Genomic DNA, 18,012 nt, shown 5'->3' on the forward strand with positions numbered 1-18,012 from the left:
AAGAAATCATAAAAAAATTACGTAAATCTTTTGAATAAATATTTTTTAAAGTGAACATTTTTAACTCAAAACAGTTTAAAAAAAAACGTATGTTATAATATCAGTGGTTCTCAAACTGTTTTCATGTCAAGGACCCCCAAAATTATATGTATTTGACCGCGGACCCCCATCTCAAAATATGTTGTTCCAGGGACCCCCCAGAAGTAAAGATTTGAGTTACAAATGTTTGCTTAAAAAAAATATACACATATATATATATTAAAAGATTTGCACACATTTTCACGACTTTTCAAAAATAGCAGATCGGTGCGCGCTATGAGCTTGTAGATCTGCTTTTTTGAGTAGCCTAAGTATAAAAGGTTAAAGTGGTTAATATTATTGTGATGCTATATTAACACATTTTGCTGGGGACCCCCTGGAACCCCCCCAAGGACCCCTGGGGGTCCCCAGACCCCACTTTGAGAACCAATGCTCTAAACAACCTTCATAGTTACAGTGATTCATTTAAAGGGCCAGTCCACTGTGGTAGAGGTTTGGGTTGTGTAGTTACCTTGATGTCATGATGGAACTCCAAAGGACAAGAAATGTAAAATAATGTCTCCATTGATTAGAAATTAATCATTCTAAATATGTTCCTCATTGACTTACATTGTACGCTGAAACAGATCTCAAAGTCACTCTTTTATCACATAAACAAACACAAACAAAGCTGATTCAGACAATATAGAACATCACCAAACACACTACTGTTTGTTTATTTAATAAAAATCATCTGTTTAAAGTCCGCTTTCCAGGCTCCGCTGGGTTGGACTGGGTTCTCGCTATGGCTTTCTTCTACCGGGAACGGTCCATGGCCATCTCGTGATTGATGCCGAGTGCTTTCATGTCAGCTAACACGGTCATCTGCCAGGTCTTCTTACGCCGGCCACTGGGTCTTGTCCCCTCCAAATTGATCGACATTACTTTTTTCACCCAATCATTCTCCTCCTTCCTTACAACGTGTCCGTACCATCGCAGTCTGCCTCTCCTCACCACATCCACTATGGCCTCCACTCCCATCTTCTGTCTCAGCTCTGCACTGGTCTTTCTCTCCCTCAGTGACACACCGCACATCCATCTGATCATCCTCATCTCTGCTCTGTTCAGCTTCTCTTCATGCTCCATCCTCATGGCCCATGTCTCACTTCCATATGTCATGCCACTTCTGACGCAGGCTGGGTACACTTGCCCTTTCATTTTCAGGGATGGGGCCTTGGATGTTAGGAAAGGTATGAGTTCCCTGAACTTCTTCCATCCACTTCTCACCCTTGTGGTCACCGCTAGGTCCACCCCCCCATCAGCGTTAAGCATGTCTCCCAGGTAGCAGAAACTGTCCACCACCTCATACGTCTCCCCGTCTACTACAAGCCCCTCTTGCTCGGCTGCATCTACCTGTGCGATTTCTCCCCTGCACCGCTTGCACTGGAATGTTTCGCTGGCCACTTGCAGGCTACCTTTTACTCCACTGCATCTCCTGTGGACCTGTTTTTGACAGCCCTTGCACTGGAGAGAGTTAGCTTGTACTCCCTTCCCACAGACTCCACATGGCCATGCTCCTGACTGCGGTATCACTCCCAGGCCAGCACCACCAACCATGACCTTAGACTTCTCCGCATTCACCTTCATCCCTTTCACTTCCAAGCATGTCCTCCAGGCTGCTAGTCTCTTTGCTAGGTCTCCCCTTGAGTGAGCCATCAGTACCAGGTCTTACGCATAGAGCAGCTCCCATGGTAGTCCACCCCTCACTTCACTCGATACCACATCCATCACAATAGCGAACAGTAATGGACTGAGTACTGACCCCTGATGCACACCCACCCTTACGTCGAACCCATCACTGTCTACCATTCCCGTTCTAACTACTGTACATGCTCCACTGTAAAGAGCCATGACCACCCTGACCAGTTCCTCCTCCACTCCAGACTTCCTCAGGGCCCACCTCACCACCTCTCTTGGCACCCTATCGAATGCTTTTTCCAGGTCAACAAAAGCATAGTACAACCTCTTCCTCTTCTCCTTATGTTTCTCTTGCATCTGTCGGGTGACAAAGATTGCATCTGTTGTACCTTTACCGGGCATGAAGCCAAACTGCATCTCATCCACATCTACCTGTGTCCTCACCCTCTTTTCCAACACCCTCTCTAGCACTTTAATTCCATGCTCCAGCAGCTTTATTGCCCTGTATGACCCACATGCGAGTGGAACACCCTTCCCCTTGAATAGTGGCACCAGGATGCTTTTTGTCCAGTCTTCTGGAATGTGCCCCTCCGTCACGACACTGTTGCACAGGTCAGTCATCCAGCGCACACCGACATCCCCTGCCGCCTTCAGCATCTCCGCCACCACTCCAGATGGCCCAGCCGCCTTGCACAGGTCAGTCATCCAGCGCACACCGACATCCTCTGCCGCCTTCAGCATCTCCGCCACCACTCCAGATGGCCCAGCCGCCTTTCCCTCCTTCATGGCTTTCAGGGCCTTTACCACTTCTATTGGCATGATCGGGCAGCATTCACCCTCCACCTCGTCACATCCCACCTCTCCATCCCAGTCATTCTCCACATTCAGCAGCCTTTCCATGTACCTTCGCCATACTTCCTTCACTCCTCTGTTGTCTGTCACGATGTTGCCATCTTCATCCCTCACACAGCTTGCACCGGTCACATCACGCCTCTTCTTCACCATCTGCTTTGCTATCTTGAAGAAGCTCTTTTGCCCTCTCTCACTCTCCAGCTCACTTGCAAATTCTTTCCTCTTGGCCTCTTGGGCCTGCCATACTGCTGTCCGTGACACCCTCTTTGCCTCTACATACCGTACTCTATCTGCCTCATCCCTAGATTTCTTCCATACTTTATGGCACCGCCTCTTCTCGTTCACTGCACTTTCAACGCTGTCATTCCACCACCATGTCTCTCTTTGTCTTGCCTCACCCCTTGTCCACCCACATACATCCTCTGTTACTTTGAGCAGGGCTTTCTTCATTGCCTGCCACTTTCCACCCACGTCTCCTGATTTCATCGCTTCCTCCACTTCCTCAACTCTTTGCTCAATCTTCTCCCTAAACTCTGTTCGACTCTCTGCTTTCTGTAGCTTCCACACCTTCAACTTGGGCAGATGCTTTTTTGCCGCCACTTTCTTGACTCGCAGAGTTAGATCTCCGATGACTGGGCGGTGCTGAGACACGCACTCTTCTCCAGCAATTGCGTTGACATTCCTGACCAGGACGCGGTCCTCCTTTCTGACCATGATGTAATCCAGGCTTGTCAAACTCGCGGCCCGCGGGCATTTTGCGGCCCGCGGAAAGGTCCATTGCGGCCCGCGAAGTGATTTGAAAAAACACCTTTTCATACTAGCTCTAATGGAAAAAAACGAGAGAGAAAAAAAAGACAAAAAAAACGGCGGAGCCGGCAGGCAGTTATCCCCCCCAACCCCCCTTGCCTCTGACTGTGAAGGTCTAATAGTGGCCAAACTTGTTTTGTGAGAACAATGGCCAAGTCATGTCTAAACAATCAAGACAAGAGGAGATCAAGAAATAAATCTAATCACCCACGCTGGCACAAACATGTCAGTCTAAAAGTGTATAGATCCCTGCTAACCAGCGCTGCCCAGGGAAACAAGGACGAGGAATTTTATTGGCTCACTATTGGATACATCGTAACATCGCTTCTTTAAGGGGACCGTAAGGGTCCATTTGGTTCCATTTGTACGGGTGGTTGCGTCGTTGTGTTTACATGTGCGGTGGAATAACGGCCGTTACGAGTGAAACGCTCAAAAGTTTCACTCGTCCTCTGTCTCCGTTGACAATTTTAATAATCCAAATGATAATAATCTGTTTAGGAAACTCTTAAAAACGCGAATGAATGACTAGTGTCGCCTAGTGTGACATATTCAATGTGCGCTGTCTTCTCAGTCTATCGTTGCCAAAAATGGCTGATCTACAAGCTCACAACGTGGTGCGAACAGACGCGGTGTGAGCTTGGAGATCGGCCATGTTTGGTGCGTGACACTGTTGTACGATGAAGTATAAATTGCGCTTTTAAAGTGACAGTACACACATTAACCAGTTAACAGTTTCTTCAATATTATTTTACAAAAGTAAAAAGGTCAGTTAAAATGTAGTGCAAGTGATACATTTTGGCTAAAACAAAGACAAAAGAATAGAAAAAAATCACACCCTGTGTGAAGTGGGCGGTGTCTTCCTAGCTAACCACAATACTGAATGGAGTCAACCAATATATATGCTTTGATCTGAAAGAGCCACTTAACATCTTGACATCAATGGTAGTTATTCCTGCCTGAGATGGAGTTCTCGGAAGAGTGTGCAGAGTGTTCATTACATCATTGTCTTCTATGGGAATATTAATAAGTCTGTCTCGTGTAGCTGGCATTAATGAAGTGGGAAGTCTAAATATCTTTTGAAACAAAATCTTTTTGGCAATAACATTGTTTGCATTCTTGATAGCATTCTTGCTTTTCTCAAACATCTTCCATTTACCGATTATCTTGGCTGCTGTGTTCCAGGAAATCTTAACTGCAGCGGCAATTATTTTGTAAGTTTGGCCAGATCTGTGCTTTGCCACAATTCTGTCTTTGAGCTCTTCTGGAATACCCTTTGATCTTACCATTATCATTTTATCCTTTTGCTTTTCCTTTTTTGGGTTCTTCTTTACGTTTCTCACGAAATGGACACTTTACTGTTCTCACGAAATGGACAGTATCTAAGTAATATACTAGTGTTACATCACAGTGGTTTTAGATTAGTTTCGTCATATGTATCACTAGCCAATCACAGCATGTGTCTTGCTAGCTAATCACAATACTGAATGGAGTCGATCAATCATGTACAAAAGATAAATACATTTATTGAAACACTCTTTATGATCGACAAAACCATAACTAAAAAAAAACAAATATTTGGTTTTTTTTAAGTTATGGTTGCTTATATAGGGCTATGCACATGTGTCATGTGACACTGGCCAATCACAGTCCTGAATAGATTGTGATTGGCCAATCACAGCGCAGGATAATTGTACACATTTCCAAACCTCACTTTTAGGGGCGGTTTCACTGCCCAAGATATTTGTACATTTTTCCAAATCTCACTTATAGGGGCGGTTTCACCGCCCAAAAATAAATATGCATTTTTTGTTTATAAAGAGCTGAAGAGACATGGAGATTTTATAGTAATTATTACATTATGAAAGTTACTACTGCTCAGAACCTGGTCCCTGATGTTGACAGGTCAGTTAAAGCAAAGAGATGTCAGGTACATCATTTTTTTGTAAAAAAAAGAAAAAAAGACAATGATGTTGTTTTGACCTGAGCTTTTACTGTTGGGTTATTTCTTTTCTATTCTAAAACCGAAAAAAAAGCATTGAGTGTCATTATTTTGATTCATTGACATTTTCTGAATTTTCGTTATGGTTCAATAAAAGCGACTGAACTGAGTTCATTGTCTGAGTTGCATTGCTGATAGTAGGCCTCAAAAAAAATAATGTTGTGTACTGTAGCTATTTACTGAAAATATTTATAATTTTTTTATAATCCATCCATCGATTCTTCAAACGCTTATCCGGAGCCGGGTCGCGGGGGCAACAGATCCCGAGGCGTTCCCAGGCCAGTGTGGAGATGTAATCCCCCCATCTGGTCCTTGGTCTGCCCCGGGGTCTCCTTCCAGTGGGACGTGCAATTAATTAATTCATAATTAATTTGTATATAATCTTCATAACATTTTTTAAAGTGATATGCTGTAGTTATAGCAGTGACTGAGACAACAGACTGAAAAACAATGATGTATAACTGAATGTGCATGAGCGTGCATGCGTGTCTCCGTGTCTGCGTGCCCAGTCTGCCCACCTCAAGTCACCATTTGACAAATCTTGCCCGGACACCAAAATGAGTTTGACACCCCTGATGTAATCTATTGTGCTCTTACATCCGCCCGAACTGTATGTTACTAGTTTGGCTTCGTCCTTCTTGAAAAGTGTGTTGCACACCACCAACTCCAGTGCATCTCCAAACTCCAGAATCCTCTCTCCCTCCATGTTCCTCAGGCCATATCCCTGACCACCATGGACTCCATCAAAGCCACCTGACTCCTTTCCCACATGTCCATTCAGGTCACCTCCAAGGATTATAGCCTCATCCTGAGGGATCCCCGACAACACCATAATGGCCTTGTCCCAGAACACATCCTTCTCATCCACACATCTGCCAACTTGAGGGGCATAGAGTGATATGACATTTGTCAGGCGCTTCCCAAGAATCATCTTCACAAAGAGGATCCGCTCATTTACCCTACTGACACTTAGCACTTGGTCTATCCACTTTTCAGCAATAAGAACTCCAACACCACCTGTCCCTTCATTGCAGCCTTGCCAGAAGAACTTGTACCTTCTACCAATCACGCCCAACATCCTTGCGCTTCCACCCTTCCATCTCGACTCCTGAACACAGCAGACATCCACCCTTCTCCTGTGCAGAGCATCGACCACCTCCCCTGACTGACGCGACATGCTACCGATGTTCCATGTAGCAACCCTGACACGCACCTCCTGCTCCTCTCTGTTCCGCTTCTGACCTCCCCGCAGTACATCGAGCCGATGGCCGTCATCTCCTGGATGTAATCCACCTGCGGCTTGGCCTCCTTCTTCATCATTCTGTTTGTCGTAGGCTGATGAGAATGCCCACGGGGTACTTAAGGCTGTACCCCGCCTCTTCTGTGTTTGTCCAGCCATATAGTCAGGTTCACTATGTTAAAAAATGTTATTTCGTTCAAAATTTTTGGAGATTTGGAAAACTATACATTTTTGGAATCTTCAGAGCATGGGGAATCCAAAAATCTATGTTGCCATTTGCACAGACACCTGCAAAGCCGCCATTCCGGACATTCAAAATGGCCGACATATAATACACAATTTGTGCTATCTTGGCTTCTAGACAACCTAGAAACTTAATTAAACGTGCTAATCCTATGTGTTTTGGGTCAATGAATCCAATAAAGACCTCAACATTGTTCTCAGGATTTAATAAAATCAACAAACAAAGGTAAATGAAAACCATAGTCTTTATATTGGTGACATTCAGTAACTGTATCACATAAAATACATTCAACTGAAGTTGAGGGTATATCAGATTGAGTTACCAGATTTAACTATACACAGGATCTACTACATCTGTATCATCCAGGAATATTCTTTCAGCTCTTCATCACTGTACAGAGAGTCATTTTCAGCATTACAGTCTGTGTCGTTTTTGCAGTCACTTCCACACAAACAAAGTTCTGTGCAAGCCAAGTTGTGTCTCCTGCATGAACATTTCTGGGATGTGCAGTGGGTTTTGCACTGACATCTGACCAACTCTACAATGGCCTGTGGTGCAGGTGGAACCTTTGTGGTGGTAGGTAGTATGTCACCATGGCTATTTTGATAATAGCCATGTTTGAGTGGGTCGAAAGGTCGCTGCCACATCACAGTGGCTTGGCACCACACCCTACTTTGAACACGGACACGTTCAATGTGATCCTCAAGGGCACCAACTGTAGGAGGCAACTTGCTGCTTCTCGTATAAGGCCATGTCGAAGGTTTTCACTGTTGGGTGTTCTTCACCAACGACCAAACTCCTCCTGGGATGCTTGCAAAATCATCGTCAGCATTGCAGACAACTCATGTGCAACTTCTGGCAACAGCGGTAGTGCACCAACTTGGGTCAAGGATTGGCCAGATGATACAAGTGATTTGAATCCAGCCCAACCAGGAATTTTGCTCTGTTCTCTGTGTTTTTCACTTGACAGGGCAGACGCTATGATACAGCCTAGGGTGGTTAGCTGATAAGACTCAGCAACCCCTGTGGTGTTGACCTCAAATTGTTGTGCTCTCTTGACCAATCCCGGTTTTGGTTTGCTACATGGCTTGATTGGTACATGATATGGGGCAACTGATAGATTATTTGCCTCTTTAAGTTCCAGACTGGGTGCGATGACTTCCCCTGGAGCATTGGCCTTCTGATATACTGCTGTGATTGTCCCATGTGTGGTTCCTTTCCCATCAGCTGTGTCCTCGACAAAGTCAGTATTGTCAACAGCAAAGAACACAATGGTTCCTTTTTTGAGGACATCAAACTGTCTTGTGTTTTCCACAACAGCGTTAGCTATAGCTGTTTCCAAAAGCAGTGACCTACCGTATGGTAGACAATAGTTATGTGAATGAAGGAGGTCTATAAGTTTCTTGTTCCTGGTGTCGTGATGTGAATGAAGGAGGTCTATAAGTTTCTTGTTCCTGGTGTCGTGATGAATGTTAAGTGCCAAATCCAGAACTTGTGGATTTTCTCGGGCATGTTGTATCCGGAATGTGTCTTGTCACCTGCATGGTTTGGTGTTGCACCTGCCTTTTGGTTTTGAAAGCATACATGATGTTCTGGTTTAAGGTGAGTGCAGATTGATCCATTGTCCTGGACCTCATCTCTGTTTGCAACTCCTCTTCGGGTCCTACCAAAATCCAACGTATAAGGCTGTTCAACTCTGGTGGAACATCTTCTGCAGTGCTCAGTATGTTAACCATGTCTGACTGTTTCCTTTTGTGTGCGTATTAGCTTCGCTGTCTTGAATAACATCTTCATGCTGTCCAATTCACTTGCATGGTCTTGTAGCATAGACATGTGGACCATATGTTCTTCACAGGCTTCAGGGCAATACCGTTTTGTTCTGTCTTTCTGCCTCACGGACTTCACACTTGGTAACTCTTGATTAATATTACTCTTCAGCCATTGTCTTGTCAGCGTTGGTGTGTGCTTCTGTGCCGCCTCGCTACCCCAAGCATGGAGATGTATGTTCTCTCCACATCACTCATGGGTAGATATGCTTTGTTTTGAGTTTGTATGTCAATGAGATTGATCAACTCGATCAAGCATGACACCTGCATGGGTAGGTCTGCTGTTGTGGATTTGGCTTTGTCACTGGTATGATCCCTGATGACATGAAACACATGTTTTGTCCAGCACTGCTTGTGATACATAACATCTATTGCGTGGGCATCACTTGGTGATATTGCCGTGCTTAATCTCGTCATCAACACTGGATCTTGGGAAATGTCTACTGCTTGCCTGAGTGCCTTCCCACAGTTCTCGGTCCGAACTGTGAAGAGAGCTTGACCATTGATTGACCATGATTGACAGAAGAAAAACTGGTCTTTTGACAAAGGGTTTGACGCAGATCTTGTGAATGGCATTGATGTTCCTGGTGTATCAGCTTCCATTTCTGTGCTTGATCTTCTATAGCCAGGTTTCTTAATGGCAAACTGTCCTGAGGACATTGAATGCTTGAAGCGGTCTCTGGCTCGCAGCAACTTTGTCGGGTGTGTGGCAGAAGAATAGCAGCTTCGATGCCATGTTGTTTTCTTCTCAAGCAGCATTTCTTTGGTTGACTACCTTGGAGACGCATTTGAATTGAAACAAATTATCCATCATGTAGTCTGGCTCGTTCAGTCACCACATCAAGTACTTTCTGGTAAGATTCGGTCTTGGGATTCAGAACGTATTCCCCTTTGCTACTGTCAGACTTCTGACAGAAGATGCATAGTTTCCAGTCAACAGGCTCCCCTGGGTTCTTGTCATGACTTTCATCCATCATGAGTTATGCCCTGAAAGTTCAGAACACCTAATATACACATATATATATATATATATATATATATATATATATATATATATATATATATATATATATATATATATATTTATAATATTTATATTTCACACATTAACTACCAAGAAAAATATATACATTATTATTTAAATGAATAGTATGATATATCAGATACTTGGAGCATATTATTATCATTATTTCCCAGGCCACCAAATGGGGGCGCCACTGTAAGATCTTGAGCACAATTTATTTGGTATTCATTTGATTCCTTGACACAGAAAACATAGGATTAGCATGTTTAATTACGTTTCTAGGTTGTGTAGAAGCCAAGATAGCACAAATTATGTATTTTATGTCGGCCATTTTGAATGTCCGGAATGGTGGCTTTGCAGGTGTCTGTGCAAATGGCAACATAGATTTTTGGATTTCCCATGCTCTGAAGATTCCAAAAATGTATAGTTTTGCTAATCTCCAAACATTTTGAACAAAAATACATAGTGAACCTGACTAATATGAGAATATTTGGAGCACATTTTTACAGCCGGATGCCCTTCCTGACGCCAACCCAAAGGGATTGATTTTCTGCAGGGGTTGCCTCCCTTAGCCTATTCCTCTCCCAAGGACCCCACTAGGCAGTGGTACTATTTAACCCATAGTTGGGGGCTGGTTCGTGGGCACCAGGGCATGTCCACACACCGGTAGGCCTGCGTGCCGCACGTCTGGGGGCCAAACCTCCTCCGAGTCCCTTGTAGTTCAGCCGGGGTCCAAGATGTACCCAGTTACCGTGTGTCGCCACGAGGAGGCACTCCATAGGGCTTGCTGTTAGAGAGGCTATGTACTGGCAGGGAGAGGCTTACACACTCGGCTCTCCCGTTCGCATTCTGCTAGCCAGCGGTGAGGGTTGACAGTGAGAAGTGACAGGCACTGGGCACTCCACCAACACACTAGACGCACTAACTTCACACTAACTTCCTGTAGATTTTACTATTTGAAGATCCGGATCCGTGGATCCAGTCCGGGTTTTCTTCCTAATCCAGAGACCCCCCCCCCCCCTCATCTGGACATGTTTTGTACCAGAGACCCCCAGATTCTTTTTTTTTTTTTCAAAAATGTTCATAAATATCAGATGTAAAAGCTCACAGCGGGGCACGAAGTGACGCGCTGTTTATTAGATCTGCTATTAGATCTGCTATTTATTAGAACCACTGTTCCAAAACACTACAATCTAAAAGGACACTTTACTGGTTTTAATGGGTTAACACTGAGGATTTTACTGTGTGTGTGTGTGTGTGTGTGTGTGTGTGTGTGTGTGTGTGTGTGTGTGTGTGTGTGTGTGTGTGTCAGATGCACAACCTCATATAGAGCGCTTATAGATCAGCTATTTTCAATAGTTTTGATTAATATGGAGATACAAGGTTTCTGCCTGAGTGACAGCAACGATATACTTTGTCTCAGTATGAAAAGTGCAAATAACAGATCTACACGCTCACAGTTCTACTGTAGATCTGCTATCTAATTGCCAGACCCAAGGGGTCGGCCTACATGAGGCTTTGTCGGTCGGTCGGTCGGTCGGTCGGTCTGTCTGTCCCTCTTTTCCCTCTCCTGTCCCTCTTTTCCTCTGCACACACGTCATGCGAAGTCCGGCCATTCAGATTTCAACCACTAGGGGTCTGGCAGTACCAGGTCTCCTGGTTCCCTTGTTTAATTAGATCTATCTAATTTAATTAGATCCATCTAATTTAAGCATTATCTTATACTTTGTGTATTCAAAAGTAGCAGATCTACATCACATCACATCACAATGTGACACATTGTGAGCTTGTAGATCTGCTATCTAATTTAATTAGATCTGATTTAAACATTATCTTATACTTTCTACAAGCTCATAGCGCGGCACCGAGTTCCGCGCTATGAGCTTGTAGATCTGCTATTTTTGGGCGGTGAAACCGCCCCTATAAGTGAGATTTGGAAAAATGTACATTCTCCTGCGCTGTGATCTGGGCCCAGGAAATTAGTAGAATTATCCTGCGCTGTGATTGGCCAATCACAGCCTATTCAGGACTGTGATTTGCCAGTGTCACATGACACATGTGCATAGCCCTATATAAGCAACCATAACTTGAAAAAAACCAAATATTTGTTTTTTTCAAGTTATGGTTTCGTCCATCATAAAGAGTGTTTCAATAAATGTATTTATCTTTTGTACATGATTGGTTGACTCCATTCAGTATTGTGATTAGCTAGCAAGACACCGCCCACTTCACACAGGGTGTGATTTTTTGAAGAAATCATGACATTTTCATAAATCTTTGAATATATATATTTTTTTTTAAAGTGAACATTTACAAATGTCTCTAAATCCTAACAGTTAAAACATTTTTCTAAACGTATGTTGTTATAATATCAGTGGTTTTCAAACTGTTTTCATGTCAAGGACCCCCACAATTATATGAATTTGGCCGCCATCTCAAAATATGTTGTTCCAGGGACCCCCAGAAGCAAAGATTTGAGTTACAAATGTTAAAACATAAATATTTATACAAAGATTTGCAAACGTTTTCAAGATTTTTCAAAAATAGCAGATCGGTGCCGCGCTATGAACTTGTAGATCTGCTGTTTTTGAGTAGCCTAAGTATAAAAGGTTAAAGTGGTTAAAATTATTGTGATGCTATATTAACACATTTTGCTGGGGACCCCCTGGAACCCCCCAAGGACCCCTGGGGGTCCCCAGACCCCACTTTGAGAACCAATGCTCTAAACAACCTTCATAGTTACAGTGATTCATTTAAAGGGCCAGACCACTGTGGTAGAGGTTTGGGTTGTGTAGTTACCCCAATCTGAACATGTTTTATGCCAGGGACCCCCAGAAATCTTTTTTTTTTTTCAAAATCTTTCAAACAATTTCATTTTTTTTTCAAAAATGTTCATAAATATCAGATGTAAAAGCTCGTAACTTGGCACGAAGTGATGCACTGTGAGCTTGTAGATCTGCTATGTATTAGAACCACTGTTTCAAAACACTAAAATCTAAACAAACAAAACACTTTCCTGGTTTTAATGGGTTAACACTGAGGATTTTTTTGTCTCGGTATTAAAAGTGCAAATAACAGATCTACAATGCTACAATGCTCATCAGATCTACAATGCTCATCAGATCTACAATGCTCAGCCGCGCTATGAGCATTTTGAACTCAAATGAACATTTTTAACTCAAATCTTTGCTTCTGGGGGATTCTACAAATGTCTTCTAGATCATTTTTTTAAACGTATGTTGTTATAATATCAGTGGTTCTCAAACTGTTTCCATGTCAAGGACCCCCACAATTATATGGATTTGGCCGCGGACCCCCATTTGAAAATATGTTGTTCCAGGGACCCCGAGAAGCAAAGATTTGAGTTACAAATGTTTGCTTTAAATATATATATATTCAAAGATGTGCTTACATTTTCACGAATTTTCTAAAGTAGCAGATCGGTGCAGCGCTATGAGCTTGTAGATCTGCTATTTTTTAACAGCCAAAGAAAATGTTAAAATGTATGTGTGTGTGTCAGATGTAAATCTCATATAGAGCGCTTATAGATCAGCTATTTTCAATAGTTTTGATTAATATGGAGATACAAGGTTTCTGCCTGACAGCAACGATATACTTTGTCTCAGTAGGAAAAGTGCAAATAACAGATCTGCAAGGTCACAACACATCACAATGTGACACATTGTGAGCTTGTAGATCTGCTATCTAATTTAATTAGATCTGATTTAAACATTATCTTATACTTTCTACAAGCTCATAGCGCGGCACTCGGTGCCGCGCTATGAGCTTGTAGATCTGCTATTTTTTTAAGAAATCATGACATTTTCATAAATCTTTGAATATATATATATATATATTTTTTAAGGTGAACATTTTTAACTAAAATCTTTGCTTCTGGGTGATTAATAATAAAACATCCATTGATTGAATGAAATAATATCTCCATTGATTAGAAATTAATAATTCTAAATATTCTCCTCATTGACTTACATTGTACACTGAAACAGATCTCAAAGTCACTCTTTAAGCACATGAACGAACACAAACAAAGCTGATTCAGACAATATAGAACATCACCAAACCCACGACTGAACATGTTTTATGTCAGGGACCCCCAGAAATCTTTATTATTTTTTTCAAAATCTTTCATACAATTTCAAGTTTTTTCAAAAATGTTCAAAAATAGCAGATGTACAAGCTCGTAACTTGGCACGAAGTGATGCACTGTGAGCTTGCAGATCTGCTATTTATGAGAACCACTGTTCCAAAACAATAAAATCTAAACCAACAATCAAAACACTTTCCTGGTTTTAATGGGTTAACACTGAGGATTTCTTGTCTCAGTATGAAAAGTGCAAATAGCAGATCTACAAGCTCACAACACATCACAATGTGACACATTGTGAGCTTGTAGATCTGCTATCTAATTTAATTAGATCTATCTAAATGAAGCATTATCTTATACTTTGGCAATTCAAAAAGAGCAGATCTCCGAGTGCCGCGTTATGAGCATTTTTAACTCAAATCTTTGCTTCTGGGGGATTCTACAAATGTCTTCTAAATCATTTTTCTAAACGTATATTGTTACAATATCAGTGGTTCTCAAACTGTTTCCATGTCAAGGACCCCCACAATTATATGGATTTGGCCACGGACCCCCATCTGAAAATATGTTGTTCCAGGGACCCCCAGAAGCAAAGATTTGAGTTACAAATGTTTGCTTTAATATATATTCAAAGATTTGCTTAAATTTTCACGAATTTTCTAAAAGAGCAGATCGGTGCCGCGCTATGAGCTTGTAGATCTGCTATTTTTGTATAGCCTAAATATAAAAGTTGTTAAAATGATTGTGATGCTATATTAACACATTTAGCTGGGGACCCATTTAACCCATTAAGACCGGGAACGCATCTCTGTCATTTTAGATTTATTTGGCTCATCAAAAATAGCAGATCTACAAGCTCGGCACTGAGTGCCGTGCTATGAGCCTGTAGATCTGCTATTTTTGAAAAATCATGAAAATGTGTGCAAAATCTTTGAATGTTATAGTTTTATAAAGCGAACATTTGTAAAATATTTTGTTCCAGTACAAGCTCGTAGCGCGGCACCGAGTGCCGCGCTACGAGCTTGTAGATCTGCTATTGGTGTAAAGTAACTAAGTACATGTACTCAAGTACTGTACTTAAGTACAATTTTTAGTATTTCCAATTGTCAGTACTTTTACTTCTACTCCACTACATCTCAGAGGCAGATATTGTACTTTTAACCCACTATTTTTTTATTTGAAAACTTTAGTTACTTTGTAGATTTAGATTATTATTACAAACCACTTCAGCCCTATATACATTTCGGCCATTTAAAAATAGCAGATCTACAAGCTCACAATGTGTCGCGATGAGACATATTGTGAGCTTGTAGATCTGCTATTTTCAAAAGATTTGTATGTATTTTATACATTTAAAAACTGGGTAGTGGGACATTCTGCATAATGAGTGCTTTCTACTTTCGGTACTTTAAGTACATTTTGATGCCAATACTTTTGTACTTTTACTCAAAATTTTTTTTAATTCCGGACTTTTACTTGTAACAGAGTATTTCTACATTGCAGTACAGATACTTTTACTTAAGTACAACATTTGAGTACTTTTTCCACCACTGATTATTGAACAGATAAATAAAAGTTAAAATGACACAGATGTGTTCTGGTCTTAATGGGTTAAGTTTCTAAATGTTCAGCATTAATAACATGGCCGACACAGTGACTCCAGGTGTAAATGTTTCATTAGTTGTGATATTTTGTCTTTTGTTTTTCTCACAGATTCCTGTCAGCTTTCACTGGATGAAAACACAGTGAACAAGAAGCTCATCCTGTCAGAGGAGAACAGGGAGGTGACTCATACAGGACACGACCAACATCATCCTGAACATCCACACAGATTTACCTCTTGGCGTCAGGTGTTGAGTAGAGAGAGTCTGCCTGAACGTAGTTACTTTGAAGTAAAATGGAGTGGAGTGAGTGTTGGTGTAGCAGTCAGTTATATAGACATCACCAGAAAGGAGGAGGAGCTATCATGCTTTGGTCACAATGACAAGTCCTGGATGTTATATTGGTCTATAGATGGTTCAGGCTACATGTTCTATCACAACAGCATTCAGACTGAACTGTCAGGACCTGATGCCTCCACAGGGAGGGGTAGGGGGTATGAGGGGGTAATGGGCGTGTACACAGATCACAGAGCAGGTACTGTGTCTTTCTACTGTATTAATGACAACAAACAGACCCTCCTCTATACAGTAAACACCACCTTCACACAACCTCTCTATGCAGGGATAGATGTTAATGGTGGTGGTAGAGCAGAGGTGTGTGAGATCTGGTAAACGTGTTGAAACACTTACACCCTACAGTATGTATATAGAATATATAGTAGAGCTTACAGATACAGTATATACTACTGTACTTAGCTGACTGGGGTCCCCCTCCCCCTCCAATGCAATGTTTGTAGATCTAATATTTCCAGACGGGGGGGGGGGGGGGGGGTTGTTGCGTTGTGAGCTTGTAGATTTATTTTCAAACAGAATCCAAGGGATGTGTTGTGAGCTTGTAGATCTGCTATTTTCAGACAGGGGGGATGCATTGTGAACTTGTAGATCTGTTATTTTCAGACGGGGGGGATGTGTTGTGAGCTTGTAGATCTGCTATTTTCAGACGGGGGGGATGTGTTGTGAGCTTGTAGATCTGCTATTTTCAGACAGGGGGGATGCGTTGTGAACTTGTAGATCTGTTATTTTCAGACGGGGGGATGTGTTGTGAACTTGTAGATCTGTTATTTTCAGACGGGGGGATGTGTTGTGAACTTGTAGATCTGTTATTTTCAGACGGGGGGATGTGTTGTGAGCTTGTAGATCTGCTATTTTCAGACGGGGGGATGCGTTGTGTGCTTGTAGATATGCTATTTTCAGACAGGGGGATGTGTTGTGAACTTGTAGATCTGTTATTTTCAGACGGGGGGGATGTGTTGTGAACTTGTAGATCTGTTATTTTCAGACGGGGGGATGTGTCGTGAGCTTGTAGATCTGCTATTTTCAGACAGGGGGGATGTGTTGTGAGCTTGTAGATCTGCTATCTGCTATTTTCAGACAGGGGGGATGTGTTGTGAGCTTGTAGATCTGCTATTTTTAGACAAGGGGGAAGGGTTGTGTGCTTGTAGATCTGCTATTTTCAGACGGGGGGGATGTGTTGTGAGCTTGTAGATTTATTTATATACAGACAGAATCCGAGGGATGTGTTGTGAGCTTGTAGATCTGCTATTTTCAGACAGGGGGGATGCATTGTGAGCTTGTAGATCTGCTATTTTCAGACAGGGGGGGGTGCGTTGTAAGCTTGTAGATCTGCTATTTACAGACAGGGGCGATGTGTTGTGAGCTTGTAGATCTGCTATTTTCAGACAGGGGGGGTGCGTTGTAAGCTTGTAGATCTGCTATTTACAGACAGGGCGGGATGCCTTGTGAGCTTGTAGATCTGCTATTTTCAGACAGGGGGGATGCATTGTGAGCTTGTAGATCTGCTATTTTCAGACATGGGGATGCATTGTGAGCTTGTAGATTTGCTATTTTCAGACGGGGGGGATGTGTTGTGAGCTTGTAGATCCATTCCACATTAAGTTAGCTCCACCATTGAGAAGTTCAAATCCAAACTAAAGGCTCTGTTGTTGTTTGTTGTTGTTTTGTTTGTATTACTTTTAGTTTTCTGGTTACGTAATAGGCTTTTATTATAGCTTTGTGAATAGATCTCACAGTCTATATGTTGATATTGTCTCTTAAAGCACTTTGGCTTTTTAAATGTGCTGCAGTTTACAAATAAACTTGACTTGACTTGACAACCTCAATCTGTTTTTATTATTACAAACCTATATATTTATATAAAAAACATAAAACAAGTCATTATATGTATTTGACCATGGACCCCGATCTCAACATATGTTGTTCCAGGGACCCCCATCTCAACATATGTTGTTCCAGGGACCCCCATCTCAGCGTATGTTGTTCCAGGGACCCCCATCTCAACATATGTTGTTCCAGGGACCCCCATCTCAACATATGTTGTTCCAGGGACCCCCATCTCAGCGTATGTTGTTCCAGGGACCCCCATCTCAACATATGTTGTTCCAGGGACCCCCATCTCAACATATGTTGTTCCAGGGACCCCCATCTCAACATATGTTGTTCCAGGGACCCCCATCTCAACATATGTTGTTCCAGGGACCCCCAGAAGCAAAGATTTCAATTACAAATGTTCACTTTAAA

General features: G+C 42.2%; 1 protein-coding gene across 3 annotated transcripts in view; it reads left to right on the forward strand.

Moving 5' to 3' along the window:
- Positions 1–16,122, forward strand: part of LOC308098958 (NLR family CARD domain-containing protein 3-like) — a 62,824-nt gene extending 46,702 nt beyond the window's left edge. For all 3 annotated transcript variants that reach the window (XM_080447429.1, XM_080447428.1, XM_080447430.1), the window contains one exon: positions 15,527–16,122. In XM_080447429.1, coding sequence (XP_080303555.1) covers positions 15,527–16,086 — 560 coding nt within the window. In that variant the 3' untranslated portion in view covers positions 16,087–16,122. The remainder of the gene's footprint in view (positions 1–15,526) is intronic.
- Positions 16,123–18,012: the final 1,890 nt, after the last annotated feature.

The sequence above is a fragment of the Gymnoscopelus braueri genome, assembly GCF_963280865.1.
Source record: "Gymnoscopelus braueri genome assembly, chromosome: 13".
Lineage (NCBI taxonomy): Eukaryota > Metazoa > Chordata > Actinopteri > Myctophiformes > Myctophidae > Gymnoscopelus > Gymnoscopelus braueri.